This window comes from Carica papaya, chromosome 1 (genome assembly GCF_054855325.1).
Source record: "Carica papaya isolate Zhongbai chromosome 1, ASM5485532v1, whole genome shotgun sequence".
NCBI lineage: Eukaryota > Viridiplantae > Streptophyta > Magnoliopsida > Brassicales > Caricaceae > Carica > Carica papaya.
The window spans coordinates 27,887,117-27,903,231 of NC_142309.1; the positions used below are offsets into that span (position 1 = coordinate 27,887,117).

The 16,115-nt window shown below is 35.0% G+C and overlaps 4 protein-coding genes and 2 non-coding genes across 7 annotated transcripts in view; 3 read left to right on the forward strand and 3 right to left on the reverse strand.

Annotated features, from left to right (window-relative positions):
• The first annotated feature begins 623 nt into the window (after positions 1–623).
• Positions 624–1,196, forward strand: LOC110813595 (zinc-ribbon domain protein). The gene has a single exon (XM_022040800.2). The coding sequence runs from the start codon at positions 783–785 to the stop codon at positions 1,122–1,124; it is 342 nt and encodes a 113-aa protein (XP_021896492.1). The 5' UTR covers positions 624–782; the 3' UTR covers positions 1,125–1,196.
• Positions 1,197–1,629: 433 nt separating this feature from the next.
• CH1 (Pheophorbide a oxygenase family protein with Rieske 2Fe-2S domain-containing protein) lies at positions 1,630–7,245 on the reverse strand. 2 transcript variants are annotated; one of them, XM_088207845.1, is made up of 9 exons: positions 7,016–7,245; positions 5,042–5,278; positions 4,654–4,758; positions 4,110–4,385; positions 3,680–3,827; positions 3,318–3,502; positions 3,034–3,146; positions 2,590–2,884; positions 1,630–2,238 (listed from the first exon to the last, which is right to left on the reverse strand). In XM_088207845.1, the coding sequence occupies exons 2-9, from the start codon at positions 5,057–5,059 to the stop codon at positions 2,068–2,070; spliced, it is 1,311 nt and encodes a 436-aa protein (XP_088063971.1). In that variant the 5' UTR covers positions 5,060–5,278; positions 7,016–7,245; the 3' UTR covers positions 1,630–2,067. The 2 variants fall into 2 exon arrangements, with proteins under 2 accessions (XP_088063971.1, XP_088063965.1); XM_088207839.1 differs by lacking the exon at positions 7,016–7,245 and adding an exon at positions 5,745–5,920.
• Positions 7,246–7,939: 694 nt separating this feature from the next.
• Positions 7,940–12,876, forward strand: LOC110813594 (TRAM, LAG1 and CLN8 (TLC) lipid-sensing domain containing protein). The gene is made up of 3 exons (XM_022040799.2): positions 7,940–8,523; positions 11,490–11,767; positions 12,269–12,876. Exons 1-3 carry the CDS (start codon positions 8,274–8,276, stop codon positions 12,584–12,586), a joined length of 846 nt encoding a protein of 281 aa, XP_021896491.1. The 5' UTR covers positions 7,940–8,273; the 3' UTR covers positions 12,587–12,876.
• A 200-nt stretch (positions 12,877–13,076) lies between these two features.
• TRNAQ-UUG (transfer RNA glutamine (anticodon UUG)) lies at positions 13,077–13,148 on the reverse strand. The gene has a single exon. It is a non-coding gene; the product is annotated as a tRNA-Gln (tRNA).
• A 683-nt stretch (positions 13,149–13,831) lies between these two features.
• TRNAM-CAU (transfer RNA methionine (anticodon CAU)) lies at positions 13,832–13,917 on the forward strand. Its single transcript is given in 2 exon segments — positions 13,832–13,869; positions 13,882–13,917. It is a non-coding gene; the product is annotated as a tRNA-Met (tRNA).
• A 923-nt stretch (positions 13,918–14,840) lies between these two features.
• Positions 14,841–16,115, reverse strand: part of LOC110823642 (Sec23/Sec24 protein transport family protein) — a 35,126-nt gene continuing 33,851 nt past the window's right edge. Inside the window, exon 25 of the mRNA XM_088207857.1 lies at positions 14,841–15,488. Within this exon, the coding sequence (XP_088063983.1) occupies positions 15,382–15,488 (107 nt within the window). The 3' untranslated portion in view covers positions 14,841–15,381. The remainder of the gene's footprint in view (positions 15,489–16,115) is intronic.

Below are 16,115 nucleotides of genomic sequence, written 5' to 3' on the forward strand. Positions count from 1 at the left end.
AAAGTGTGAGAACTAAAAAAAGTTATGTATTAATTTAAAAAATCTATTATAGAACATGCATATTTCTTTCGTTATAAATTTAAATACGCTTTTGTTACAGATCTAATATCTTTCATTTAATATGAATTCGATTATTTAGATTTCATATTTTCTTTTAAAATTTTTATATTGTAATCGTGAATTTGCACGTTGATATTTTGGTATCCAAACTTTAGCTTATAAAGTGAAAAGATTGTACGTTTGGAATAAACTAAAAAAAAAATAATAATACAATTTTACTACTATATTTATATTTAATTCTATTAAAAATAACAATTTTTAAAAAATAATAAAAATAGTTTTTGTTGAAATTTTAAATCTATTTCTATTACTATTTATTTCAATTGATATATTTTATTTCTTTATTTTTTTTTTGAAATAACTTTATATTTAACATAAATATTCTAATTTTTTTTTTACTTTATCAAAATAAAGATTATTTTAAAAATAATATATGTAATAAACTATTTACTTTAATAGATAATTTTAAATAATATAAAAAATTAATAAATTAATAAAAATATATATTTTTTAATTATGAGAATTTCTTGTCAAGAACATAAAACCTTTATTTTCTTTTAATTATTTTTAAAGTGTAGACCCGGAATGGAGTAGAAGGAAGATCCTGTTGCCAGAACCAACCAGAACCCTTCTCTATTTCTTTAAATTACTGTAATTTATGACGAACATAAAACCCTAACAAGTGAATTCATCGTAGTATTCCAAATCGGGAAGGGGGAAAAATGTTTTTTTTCTTCGTGGGTGGATTAGAGCAACAAGTGAGGCAGGTTCTGAAATCAGGTGCAGGGAGATGCATGCGTTGCGGCTCAAAGGCTGATCTGGTTGAATACGACAATGTCCTCAAGCTTTTCTTTGTTCCAGTCTGGAGATGGCCTGGAAAAAACTCTCTCTACTACTGCAACAATTGTGCTCTCTTCTTCCCCCACTCTCTCTCTCGTCCTCCTAATTCGGAGTTTGACACGCTGCCGTCACCTGCTGCTTCTGGAGATCTGCGATGCCGTTTCTGTGACCGGCCTGTCGAGTGCGACTTCTCCTTCTGCCCCTTTTGTGGCTCTGCCTTGTAAATCATCTCATCTCTAGTTACTTTGTAAAACTTTCTTCTGTTCTTAATAAATTTCTTTTTTACTTTTTGATAATTCGAGTAAATTATGATTGAAGAAGGATAAGAAGAGGAGGAGAGAGATTTGCCCAACAAATATGTGTTTTCTTTTGCTCGTATCACCTACTTTTTAGACAATAGATGGGTCTAGTGAAGAAATTTGCCCGGAAATTTTCTGTTTGGTTCCTGGGAAATGTTAATTTAATAACAACCAACTTCTCACTTCGCAGGAACATACTTGGATTTTAGGAAGAACAACAAAAGAAGTTGAAATCTATCTTCTCTTACAGAACAAGCAAGTTTTCTGGAAACTGGAAAAATATATTCTCATCAGAATTATTTTACCCATTTTCTAAATTATGATCCGAACAAATCAAGATTGATTTTGATTTCAGAAATTTCAACAATACATTGGATTAAGTCAACTTCAATTCACATATAGCTGATAACCAAAATTCAAAGCCATGGCATGAATAAAGAACTTCCCAAATTTACGAATTTTCATTGAACATAGTTATGGTATGGTGCGACACAGGTTCCGTGCTAGAAGAAGGTACATTTCAACTTCAAAATCTCATCACGGTAAGGCTGGAAAACAATCTTCATCATCAACTTCAGTAGAATTTTAGGGTGAGAAATGAGACATTGAAAAAAAAAAATGGATTTGACACTGTACACAAAGCCAATAAAAATAGTGTACAGCTATCATGATTTACAATGTGGGTTGTGTGACAGCTAGAAAAACATCTCCTGTTCCTCAAATCAATCGACAGTTTCCGGTGAGTTTTATGCCAGAAAGTCACAGCAGAATTGGCCAAGGTTGCTCGCTTTTGCAGGAATTCTTAGTGTAATGTTTGCAGGCGGAGGAGCTTTCCTGAAAGGTTGTAACAGAAGTTAAATCCTAACATCTACATCGACTTGCCGAAGGGTAATTGTCTGTCTCCTCTCTGAACGGCGTCTCTCCATAGCCTATATCTTACTCCTAGCTTATCATATGCCACTGGTGAATTCCAGACGTTTGCCCCATTAATCATCCGCTCTTGTTGCCCAATTACCAGTCGCAGATCCTCGTTCAAGACCTGTGTCCATTTGCAGATCAAGAAAATGGGTGGGAATGTTAGGGGTTGATGAACTCGTAAATTTCAACTTCAAAAGATACTTGAACAGATAATGGATCAACCAAACAAAACCAATCAAAATAATGATGGAGCGGCCACTTTCTTTAGCCTTGTTTAAGCAACTGATAAAATCAGAACTGCTGTATTTCTCAACACGGGACTGATACTAACAGTGTAATGAAGCAGTTAAAACTCTGGAGATTTTCAAAATTCACTCATCAAGAGTCAATAAAGAATCACCATTCAAGAAGGGAACTGCTTTCATAAACTATACATGTACAGATAAGAAGCAGAGTTTTTTTTTTCCTTTACCTTTTCTGCAAAGTGCCTCCATAAATACTGCATGAAAGGAATGTTTTTAAGTATGGGAGCAAAATCCAGTGACATTCTGTATAATAGTCTTGTCTTTTGTCTTGATGAAGGCAAGCATACATGAAGTTGGTGAAGGTGAGTTGCACACTGTTTTGTACTCTGTCCCTCCAGTTTCCCTGGCTTTGAGATCCCAATTGTTGATAGCACCATACAAGGGGGTCTAAATTCCATATCAATTGGGTAAGGATCCCAATATCCTTGGAGACCAGATGCAGGTGTTAAAAATTTCACCAAGCTGCAAATTCAGAGCATAAAAAAGCAGAGAGTAAGTATTCCAAACCCACCATATCAAACATGTTCAAAAAAGATTTTTGTAAAAAGATTACAGCAAGATATTTGATTGTAATTGTTAAAAAGTCAACAGAAATAATCAAAGCAGCAAACCTTGGAACAGTCCAACCCTTGGCAAAGGTGGAAGTGTGAGTAAAAGGGGCATGTGCAAGGTCCAAAAGGTTATCCAGAAGTAGTCCATGTTCAACTGGGAGTTCCATGACAATCTGTATTTGCGAGTAAACAATAAGGAGCTGAATCCAAAGGAAAAAAAAAAAAAAAAAAAACACCCAGGGAGCTTAACCATTCTCCTTTCCTAAAACTTTACGAGCATTACAGATGCCGGTACTCAGACTTCTGTACTCACAACAGCTGAACCTTGAAATTCCATAGCATACCTCAGCATGGATTAGAAATCCTGGTGGAGGCTGTAATGAAGGTAATGTGGCTGCTGGGGGATCACTTCCAGGCCAAATCCAGATCATTCCCTCTTGCTCAAGACACGGCAATGATTTTATCTTCACATTTGTCAGTCGTGTTGATGGCATCTTTTCACATTTTCCATCTGTCGAGTATTCCCACCCTGACAGTCAACCACCGCAAAATTTCAAGCATTAGATACTGAAAAGTACATTCTTTGCCTCTTTATTCTTCAACAGAAATAACTTCTAAATTTAGTCTAAAGTGTCAAGGAATTGCCTGTATAGTACAGCAAATTTATGTTGTACACAATTCGCAGAATTTATAAATTCTTACTAACCATGATAGGGACATTGGATGCGGCCCTCATTCACTGAGCCCAGGTGAAGAGGACATGCTCTGTGTGCACATGTGTTCTGAACACATCCAGGTTTCCCATCTTTTCCCCGGAAGATAACCCATGGTTCCTCAAAGCAATCAATTGGAATCTGAAGAAAAATACGAAAAGCACAGGTAAGAGGACATCAAACAAGTAATTTCCCCCCTGAGCAACTATTAGTCAAAGTTCATTACTCATTTATATGGTGTATGCATGCCATAGTAAGATAGTAACGGCATCATTTAGACTTGATAAAAAATAAACGAATAGGCAAATTGGTCCAAGGAATTTAGTCTCTGTGGCTTTTTCTGGTGACAAAATGATATTTGAAATATTCCGGCACTATATTTCGAGGAAAAAAGACTAATAAGCTTTGGAGCAACCAACATACCATAGTGTCTTCCTTCAGGTCAGTGGAAAAAGCAGCTGGATACCAGAAATTCTTCAAGCGGGGATGGTAAGGTTGAACTGGACCTGAGACATCCAACCGTTTTCGAGGCAACTTCCCTTGTGGTGTATCCAGAGATTGGATGGATGCACTGGGAGAGGGAGATGCTTGGTTACACTCTGTTGTACTTCTGTCTTGTAACAGCCTATCATTAACCAATGCCTCCATATAAGCTAGTTTGTCTAAAGCAGTGGCAACCCTTGCTTCAGATATATGAACCTGTTTGTTACTCATATGTCAGATAAAAAATTGGCTATAAGATGCACAGTTGGAACAAGCATATACTCAGTTGGATCCTCCATGAGTCAGGGTCAAATCCTCAACTTCAAACTACATAAAGAAAATGCATGGCACTTGGCCACCGATGGCTTGGCAGCATGTCTTAACTTCTTTTAGTGATGCAAAAACCATCTTAACAGGCTATCAAGGAACATTTATGTGCATGAAATGCATAGATTTTATGTTATTAATTGAAACTTCTACAGACCTGTCTGTGAGCTTGGGCTAGTTCATCCTGCAACCCGGCAAGCTCCTTCTTCATAGTGCCAATGGACTTGTAATCACGAGCCAGAGGATTTAGAACTTCCACAACCTAAAAAAGTTTCCGACAGTAAGCTAACTGCAATAGCAACTAGAAACTTGTAACTGGTATTATGAACCTATTAAATTTTATACGAGAAATATCGATAGATGGAATCAAATGTCAGAAACTAATAACTACTAACCAAAATTTATAGTACAAACAATAAAGAGGGAGAATCGTAGTCATGATCCAATAACAAAGATAATAAGGCAATCTTATCAGTTGAAACCTCAAAAATACTTCTTGAGAAAGTGAAGAGAATTTGACTAAAAATGAGATAGATGATAGAGACCTTTTCATGGAGAAGCATGATTGTGAGGAGATCTTGCCGAGCTCGCCAATCACAATACTGAATATCATATCTAGCCACTTCCAAAGCTTGATTTACATCCAAGAACTTCCCTTTACACTGAGGAACTCTAGACCTTGGATCCTCCACGTCAAAGAGCGTGCCCCACGGACTCTTCTTCTCCACCAACCCACCTTCCTCCCCAAATACGGCAAAGACTTCAAACCTTCCTTTAACTCCCTGAGCACCCACCATCAGTCAGAGTAACACAAAATGCCTACCTAAGTCTATTTTTCTTGAGATAATTCATGAATCAGATGACTTAGGCAAAGAAATACATCACACCAACCATTTTTAATCAAAGTTGGCGCTGGAGACCAGCAACTCCCAATTCATTTAGGAGAAAAAAATTCAAGTAGTTAGAATGTAAACACCAAAGAAATTAGAATTCAATTTACTTTAACTCTACCTCTCCGGATGGGGCAAATTCCAAATAAATTTAGTAGAGGAGGCTACTAAAAGCGCGATCTTATTGCTAGGACAACAGAATTTTACCACACAAGTGCTATGCAGATAAATTAAACATTGAAAAATACCAAAAACAATAATATTCTTGAATTTGGAGCAAAAACTTCACCGGCAACTAAAACTAGCCTTTTGTCTAAAATAAGAAGCTAACGTGACAAACTAGCAAAAAAACAATTACCTTTCTAGTGTTAAACTTGGATGATCTACAGAGAGAGATAGGTAGAGAGAGAGCAGCAGCTGTAGCTACAGCAGTCATGGCGTGCGAAAGGGAGAAACCTTAAGGGAGGAGGAGGAAGAAGAAGAGGAAGAAGACAGGGAAAGAAGCATGAGGGGAAATTAGAGAGGGAGATTTAATTTGTTGATAAGAGGCTCAAGTAACGCGCGATCTTGACTAGCCTCCCATGGGTCGCCACGTGGACATGCGTGGACTAGTTGGTTGTACACGTGGCGCCTCCTGCTTCCACATGCTCCGCCCTGTGTGAGAGTGAGTATCTTGCACTCTGCGGGACCCTCATATCTTGCCACGTCGGATTTTCGAGATATCTCTGTCTGTCTTCGCGTTTTTCTTTCAATTAACGGAAGAGGCTGAGATCATTTGTTTCCTTTTTGAGTTGTGGGACCCGCGTGATGCGTCTCCGATAAAATCTAACCGTTAAATCTTTCCATTTAATTCCTATGGTTATAATTAAGTATAAATTATTTTAGTTTGCTTTGTTGGGTAATTAAGACAACAAAAAATAATATTTACAAAAATAACTAAAAACATCTAAAATTAACTTAACACGTCAGCAATATCCGAAAATTTCATTCAATAAGATACCGAAATTAGCAAAAAAATTTTGACAACGCGATTCTTATTTCTTAATAATATCTCGAAATCAAAATAATTAGTTGAATTCTGCGAAATCATTTCATACAAATTCATTTATATATATTTTTTTAATAAAGTAAATTGACTTCGATTATTGAATAATCCGTATCATTTCTGTAGTTATTGTAGTAAAATACACTTTTTATGCAAAAAATACCCGTTTCGATAATTATAATTTTATATATGAATAATTTTTCAATATCTTGTTCATTCGTAACAAAATATTATAATTATATTAATATTAATGATGTAATACATAAATAATATTTATAATATAATAAAACACCATGTTTAATCATCCGATCATGGGTTCCATAAAATAAACAACTAAATATTTAATTAAAAAATTTATAGTAATTTATATAAATGAGTACTTGATTTGTGTGGTTACTATTTAAAATTTTTTTTAATTAAAATATTTATAATTTTTTTAAGTCATAGTAATTTTATTACCTTATTCACTTTATTATTTATTATTTAAAACAGCTACAAATGATGATATTATAATAAAAATTTAATATGAGCCAAAATATTAATTTAATTTTTGTACTATTTTAAAATATTTAAATTATTCATACCTCTAGTTTCCTTCAAACTGAGTCACGTGTTTGACGCGTGTCACTGAATCGACACGTGTGTGCATTTCATTTGTTGGTTGGTTTCCCACGTGACGAATGACGTGGAAAAAAAGCCCTTTGGTAAACCGGCCTGAACCGGTCTGAGTAGAGTAAATCAAATCGGTTCATTATACTTTCTCTTCCTTCTCTTCTACCTTTCCAAAACCTCAAAAAACAGAAAGCTAAATTGTCTCTTCACACAACGGTTTCCTTCCATTCGCGTGCTCCATCATTCTCTTCTTGTATTCAAGCTCTGTCGTGGTCGCAAATGGTTGTCCTTGTGGAATTCTACTTCTTTTCACGATGGCAGATCAGATGTGTGCCTCTCTTTTGTCTTCTTCCAGAAGGGCAAGGACAAACCATACGCGAAGAGCGAGAGAACACACCAAAATCCCTTTCAAAGGAGACACTAACGAAGCCTATCAAAATTCTTTTACCTTTAACCCTTCTAAGAGCTTCTTCATCTTTTCACGTGACCACCTGTGCTTATCTGGTAACAGCCTCATCCCAATACACGTCTGATAAAGCTGGCGGTGTGGCAAGGTTTGCAACGGTTTCCCATACAAATTAACCTACTCCTACTCCTTTTAATCGCTTTTTGCTGGAGAGGAAGACACTGGAGTAAGCAAGAGACTTGTTACCGTTCACTGGAGAGGAAGACATTGAAGTAATTGAGAGCGACAAGCAGCCACCGATGAGTGAGAGCACGACGACGGACAAGAACTAGTGAGTGAGAGCGCGACGAGAGACAAGATAGACTCGAGAGGAAGACGCACCAGTGATTTGGGGATTCGCCGATTGAGATCGCGAACAAGAGTCCAGATCGAGTAGCAAGGAGGGGCAATCACGGAATGAAGTTGGGAATCTGGGGATTTAGGGTTTTAATTGATGGACCTGCTCCAGTTTTTTTAACTGAACCGATTTATGTTGTAAAATTAAAAAAGATTACGTCAGATATGACGTCATATTTTATTAATAATTGGAAATTTTCAAAAAATATAAACACAATTCGTAAAAAAAGTACAGGATTAATCTAAATATTTTAAATTATTAATAAGCTGAAATTAATATTTTGGCGGAAAAAAGATATAAAGTTTATATTGCGGGTAAAACAAGAATTCTCCATCTGCAGTTGAAAGGTTTGGAAAAGTCTTCACCACAAAAAGCAGTTGTCGCACCGCTCCGCTCACTGTCTCGGCGATCTCCGTTTACAGATTAAATGGCAAGAACAAGCAATACTCAGAGCAGCAGCAAGGCTGGTGCTTTCTTTATGGCCACTCTGGTTCTCTGGTCCGTCTCTCTTCTGTTCGAGATAGTGTTCAATCATAGGAGAGAGCTGCTTTACGTCGTCGTTGGTGGCTGCTTTTACCAAATAGCTAACTGGCTTATTCGATTTTGGATTTCTCGTGAACCTCTCTTCGTCAACACCTCTGTCTCTCTCCTCCACTCCACCGTCACCTCTGCTTCAGGTTCCCCTTTTTCCTTTTCCTTGTTCTCTTCTGCTCTTTTTTCTTCCCTTTCTATTGAATTGGGATTTTGCTTCGATAGATATTTTCTCTAGATTAGCGGTGGGGGAGCTGGGTTAATTTGGTTTTGGTGTTCGTTGGGTTCCTGCTGTAGGCTTCTTTTCTCTTTTTTGTTTGGCCGTATGGATAGCGTGACGTTTCCGTTAACTGGGTTACGGAGTAATTTAAGACTTTATGTTTAGAAGATATTCAAATTTTGTTTGAAATTCATCAGGAAATCAGACCTAAGGTATTTGGAAAATTGTTAAAAACTCAGTTGATAGAATTTCAAATGAAATTTCAAGAGTGGATTCTGAAGATGATCACTCAAGAAAGCATAAATCTCCACTCAAATGAAAGAAAATTTGACTGTAAAAATCTCATCTAGACTAGTTATTTGCGTATCCATGATATCACGGTCATTTCGGAAATATGAGGAAGACGAAGTCGAATGTATGACAAAGTGGATGGCCTGTTCCAAACATTTATAAGAACAAAGATGTTCAACTGATCTCCTATAGACTGTTCGTGCATTGTTGTTACTTATGAGGTTAATTTGGACGGTTCCTCCACCAAACTGTTCATGGGATATCTATCACAGGGATATATTTCAAAGTGAGAGTCATTATGTAATATTTAGGAAGTTTGATCATGTAACTAAGGGGCATGCCATTGGTCTTTACAGTTATATTGAATCCATTGATTAGGAGTTATGAAAATGCAGTGGGAGTGAATAAATAATTGATTCACAGTATGGAACTGCTTAAATAATTTTCATGCTTTGAATTTATTAGCTTGTAAAGATTGAAGGTCCTGTTTTCTATCCAAAAAAAAAGAAAAAACTAAATTCAACCGAGAATTGGGATCAAAGCTTTTGGCATGACTTGGCAGCAGTTTAAGCAGTGCAGCCACCTCGTCTCCAAAAAGTAAGAAAAAATATGCAGTTAGGGGTTGATTAGTTCTTTTTCATAGGTGATCACTTCTAAAGGTAGTTCAGTTATTTGGCTTAAGTGATAGATTTGGGTGCCTTTCTTCCAAATAACCTGTACTTATTCAAGTAATCTGTTATTTGAACATTAAAGTCCAGCCTCAAAGAAACTCGCTGCAGCTGAATGGTTAAATAAAATCAAGCTAGAATTGGAATAGAAGCCTTTGGCATGACTTAGCAGCAGTTTAACCAGTGCAGCCACCAAGTCTCCATATGAACTTAGAAATGTACTGTTAGGTGCTGATCAGTTCTGGTTCCTGGGTGATCACTTCTGAAGGTGGCTCAGTTCTTTGCCTTAATAAGGTTATGCATCTCGGGGCTTTTGTTCCAATAACATATACTTAAGCAACACGTTATTTGACCATTAAGAAACTCTTAGTAGCTGGAGGTCATATATGCTGTAAAATGGAAACCTTGGAAATAAAGAAATAAAACGTAGAAGACAAGAATATGTGTAAAATAAGTAAATGGGTAGGAATTTTCACAAATACTAAGTCCTTTAAGAAATTAAAATCTGAACTGACGGATGTTATCAACATTGATCAATCAGCAATTCATGAAAAAGTGTTCTTTCTGTTGTACACCAACAGAGAGAGAGTAAGATATAGAGAAGAACTAAGTGGTTCATTCATTTGTTTTATCTAGCTATTCTATGTTCTGTCTTGCCCAATTGCTATATTCAGTGTTCTTAGAGAACTCATGAGGTGTGCAACGGTTAGTTCGGTCAATTTCGGTTAATATTTTTTTTTTAACCAAAAAAACTGATCGACGAAAGTAACCGAACCAAACCAATCAAATTTGCACATATAACCAAAATCGAAACAGCGAATTATCTCGATCGGTTTGATTATTAACTGAAGTACATGAAATACATGTAAATTTTTCATGTTTCTGATTTTTATCGCTCTATTTCAAAATAAAACCACATTGTTAATAGGAGTTTACAGTTGGTAATATATCATATCCAAGTATGAAACCCGCAACATGTTGAATTCATGATAAAGATCAAAACCCAGAAATAGAAAATAAAAAAAGAAGAGAAAGAAACAACAGAACCAGAAACTTGATCTGAGTAAACAAAGAGGAATCTACCTTTTTAAGCACAAGAGCAAGACGCTTAATATCGAGTTTTCCACTTGCCAGTCATGGAGTTAAGCTGTTCACGAGCGCACTTTAGGCACTGCTGAGGGGTGAGGGCTGTAGGCTGCAAGCACGAGGGTTCACTTGAGATGCTACAGAGGGGCGAGGTATTGATGAGTCTCTATTACCATAGCATTTTTTGTCAGCTTCTCTTAAATTAATTTATTGGCCCCTTCCAGCTGCTGAGCACAATGATAATATTTATAAGAGGTCTGGGTAATTATGCTGATTGTCTGTTCTTGTTAAAAGATTTCAAAATAAAACTTCGACTGTGGGAATTATTAATCTATGAAATGATATGCGCAACAGTGAAGACCAGCAGTGGTTAGGATAGAATCTTTATTTATCCTGCCCTCTTAGCAAAATGGAATCATTTTTATTGATTGTCATTAGAGAGAGACTGAAGATAACAAAATTTGAAGAAAAATCTTATTGATATTGTACTATTATGTATGTTTTTTTATGTACAAGAGGTGTAAGGAATTCCTCTCATCATGGTAATATTTTGCCAGACATCAAAATGGGGTATGAATTCCTCTCATGATGGAGTTATTGATGCAAATTTTTTCCTGCCTTAAGACTTTACAAGCCCCTTTTTTGGGCTGACCAAAAAGTACAAAGAAAAGAAATTATTTTACTACAGTAGTTATATGTATAAGTGCAAACTAATTGCAAGATCCTATTTTTACAAGATATCAAGGGTTGCTAGTTATAATTCATTTTTTCCCTGGTTGCAAACCCTTCTCTTATTTGGATTTAATATTTTGTTTCATTTAAAGAAGTTTAAACTCATGCTGTGCAGTGGTTTTCATTCTGCTTAATCAGTGGTTAAACAATGGTTCATATGGGATGTTCGAGCACTCACAGTTGTTTGGAGTTACTTGGCCATGGGCATATCATGCTTTGTGCTTCTCCTGTGGTTACTTTGCATATGATCAATGGGATATGCTGCATTACCGATTATACAGTGGTTTGGTCCCATCCATTCTGGCGCATCATCTGCTGCTCCTTGTCTGCTTTACACTTGCGTTGTATAGGAATGTCACCATCAACTACCTGATTCTCACGCTGATTTGTGAGGTTTGTTTAAGTTTCTTCAAAAAAATTCTTCATTATTGCCCATCTTTTAGTTTTATCCATTTTTGTATAATTGTAATTTATTCCTAGATATCTTGTGCTGTGGAACTTCAAGGACCATGTATTCTTGTAATTCACAGGGCCATGTCGCTGACAGATAGTACGGCTTTTAGACAATTTTTTTCGAAATTCAATGTTGGAATTCTATGACTACAACAAGCTAGAGAATATTTCAATTTAACAGTAGGGGAAACATGAAATTTCGTAGGAAAGATGCTTCTTATCAAAGTAAATATGACCAACCCTATGGTAGGCCCTTGAATAATGTCACTCTGTTGTCAGATTTTGTTAAAAAAGAATTAATAAAAGCAAAATCTTAATTTTCCATGCAAAAGAAAAAATTATCAAATAAAAGCTCAAGTGTCAAGGTTCTTATAATTATGCATTATTGAGGTTGATGCTGCTGTAGAGAGACTGAATCTGAAATTCGTGTTTAAATAACAGCTGCATTCAATTTTTCTACATGTGAGGAAAGTGCGGCGAATGGCTGGTGTTCGGGATGCCAGGAGCAGAATGGTGAAGATAGAATGGGTTCTCAATTGGATTACCTTCATTTTCGCCAGGCTTGTGTCTCACGTTCTTATCACAGCGAAGCTAATCAAAGATGCTTCTAAGTTTGGCAAGGGGGTAGAGTTGCCTCTTGCACTGTTTGGTATGGCAGGGATGAACTTGCTTAATGCTTGTCTTGGCATTGATCTCTTTAAGGCCTTCAGAAGAGAGAAAAATTTCGGGCAAAACCATCACCGTAATCATGGAGAATGACAGAAGGAACCAACAGAAGTAAGTCATGTTTGTTTATTAGTTCTTTCTTGTAAGTTTTTTACTCAACGTGAATATGAACAATACGAGCTATTATCTTTGTGAATTACTTGGAAGTGGCTAAAGTACATGATTTGTTAGCAAACAATCTATTGCTCTGGTAGGGAGAATATTGGCAGGATGGAGAAGTTCTCTTATACGGATACATGGTTCAGTTTGCTATGTGTATTGTTCTTCAAAATCCAGTATATACATTGAAGATCTAATTGGGTTGATACTGTTGTATCTGACAAGTGAAATCTTCTTCTTTGTTTTTTTTTAATGTTTATTATTATTATCATTACTTTTTTTTTTTGGTGGGAATCATGGCAACTGCATGTTAGAGTAGGTGGCTAGTGAGTATTTTCAATTTTGGATATTATTCAGAGAAGTTCCAGTTATGGTAGAAAGGAGAAGGGGTTAAAAAAATATGAAAGTACAAAAAAAACAATATAGGTCCCACCGGGAGTCGAACCCAGGTCGCTGGATTCAAAGTCCAGAGTGCTAACCACTACACCATGGAACCTTGATGTTCTGTACGGCTCACTCTAAATAATAATTAAGAGTTGTATTTATTTGTTAGCCTACGTTGTTTATCATGAAATGTTAAAATGAAGGAAAATTAAAACTAACTTTTCCAATATATAGGTTTTATTTTATTTTATTTTTTTTTTCAGTAGATAGGTCAGATTTATTTATATTATAATATATGTAGCATACAATATTCTATATATGTGAATACACTGATAAAATGTATTGATGAAATTATTTAATTAGTCAAAATAGATAAAAAAAGAGTCTAAACAAATAAAAGTGTTTTAATTCCAATTCTTAATTGGTCTAACTTGTCAATTATATTTCAAATTGAAACTTAAATGTGCTTAATTATTCGTGTCTATGAGTTATATATACGGATTATGTCAAGTTTTATTAGTTTACGGATAATTAATCATACAATGAATTATATTAATGTTAAATTTTTTTTTAATGGAACAAATGTTATTAATATGTTTCTAATAGAGTTTAGAATAAAAAGTAAATATTATCTTTAAACATGAATATCACAAAAGTCCAGTTAATTTAATAATTTGTGAAGATCATTTATTTATTTATTTATTCGTGAAAATTACATATGAGTATATTTATTATTGTTAATATTTACAACAAATTACGATCATATAAATATTGTTCATCAGAGTGAACAGCAAAGGGGTGGTGGCGCAGTTGGCTAGCGCGTAGGTCTCATAGCAATCTGAGTAATCCTGAGGTCGAGAGTTCGAGCCTCTCTCACCCCAAATAACCATTTTATAATTGATGAATAATTTTACAGGGTGATATAAAAGGCATGTATATATATATATATATTATTAAAATCATTTCTTTTGCCAATAAACTAAGACACGTGTTAATTGTGAATTCCTATGTTAAATTTATTCTGTTGGTACGTGCTAATTCGTTTTTACTTCAAAAAATACTCGTGTGTATATGCTACACTTTTTCGATCCTCAAGACACATTTATTAAAATATAAGAGAGAGAGATGGATATTATGAAAACGCTAAACGTGATGGGGTATTTTTAGCGGTGTGATCCATTAAATCAGTCTAAATCTCTACTTTAATATGGGACAAGACAAAATCTGTAATCAACAAGGTACAGAAAAATTGCACATATAAAAAAACAAAAAAAAAAAAAAACTTATAAATCCCAAATGGGTAATAGAGCAGACATGAATTTAATAATTTATCTGATCTAGACCCCTTCCTTCACTATATGTAATTAATAAATTGTAAATTTTATTTTAATTTTACTCAACTTAATTAAATTTTAATTAATAAATATTGAATATTATTTATTTATTTATTTATAATTGAGTGTTATATTAAAATATTTATAAATTTTTTAAAACAAAAAATGATAATTTATATACGAATTTCATAGTGAATGATAGTATTAAAATCCTAACTAAAGCTGTTAATTAATTAATTAATTAATATGATAAGAGACAGGAGTTATTTTCATTTTGCTTATTAACATATCCATTCCATAACGCAATTACATTGAGTTTTGCCTCAAGGTGCACTTGTGTCGGTAAGTGTCATTCATCAAGTAAACTCAGCATTTGTTCTCCAAGCTGAAGCAGTAAATTCAACCTTCCAACTGCTAGCACTTCCATAGAAGTACTAAATTTTCAAGCTAAATCATCAATTCGTAGCAGCTTGAGGCAGAAAGGTTTACCTATTTAACCAAAAATAGTTCATTACATGAACCACCTGCTCGCATACAATTCTCTCATACAGTAAACACAGAAGTTTCAGAGTAAAAACAAATTAAAACCAAACAAAAAAAAAAAAAAAAACCAAAATGGCACATATAGATTATTATCACGTTCTTTTCGAAAAGATTTCAATTATCACCATCGGCCTCTATAAATACTAATTCCATTATGATTAAGAATCCCTCTCAACAAAACTATCTTATTCTCGCTCCCTAAGTGACCAAGCCAGCATGAAGCACCAATCTGGCTTTTTATAGCGGGGGAGGAGGTTCTTTTGTATCTCTAGGCATGACCTTCAATTTAATAAAAATGAACAGAAGCATGACGTCCTTATCAGGTTTTCTGCTGAATATGTACAGAAAAGCTTAAGTAGAAGATCCTGCCGATGTTCAGGCCTTCATATGTTTCTTTCTTTGCCGCCTTCTTAATGCACTTCCAGCTAAGGCAATGCACCTCTCCAACCGCATCAAATGAAAGGATGATCAAGACATCTTGACTTGGATTTGTCGATGGATATGCACAAGAAACTCGACATATGAAGGGCCATTGACATTCTTATCCTCTACCATATATGAGAAAAACAACATTCCTGGAGACAAATGAAACAAATTAATTAAAAGAGGTCAAACGTAATACATTAATAAAATGCATGTGAAGGATGAAATGCAATATCACTATGGGCAGGTGGCATTTGATTTTGAGACATCGAAATCCCCTTACCAGCCAAGACAGCTTAGCTAGCAAATTTAGTGAACTAGAAAAATAAAGGGCATGTTTAACTTGATCCAGTTTGATTGTGAAAATCAATGTCTAGTCGAGCTTCACATCTCCACTAGAAAGTGAAAAAGCTCTCTCACACATTTATTAACAAAAACACTAATGAAATTTATAAATGATACCAGATCAAGATTATTTGATAACACCACATCAATTAAACTATTCAATTAAGATCAAAACATAGATAGAAAGACAAACGAGGAACATAATAGACAAGAAAGTTCATCCGGACATATGTTTTTGACTTTTGACCAACAAACTTCATGCTTTAACAACTAGCAGGGCAGCACTGGTTCATCTCTAACAAATTATTATTGATGTTTTTCTATGGTTGTACAGAAATCAGGTATGTAAAACCAAGGATGATTAACTTGATAGATTCCAGTAAGTTATGCTGCCAGAGGGGGTGGGAGAGGCACAATCGAATCAGGAAGAATAT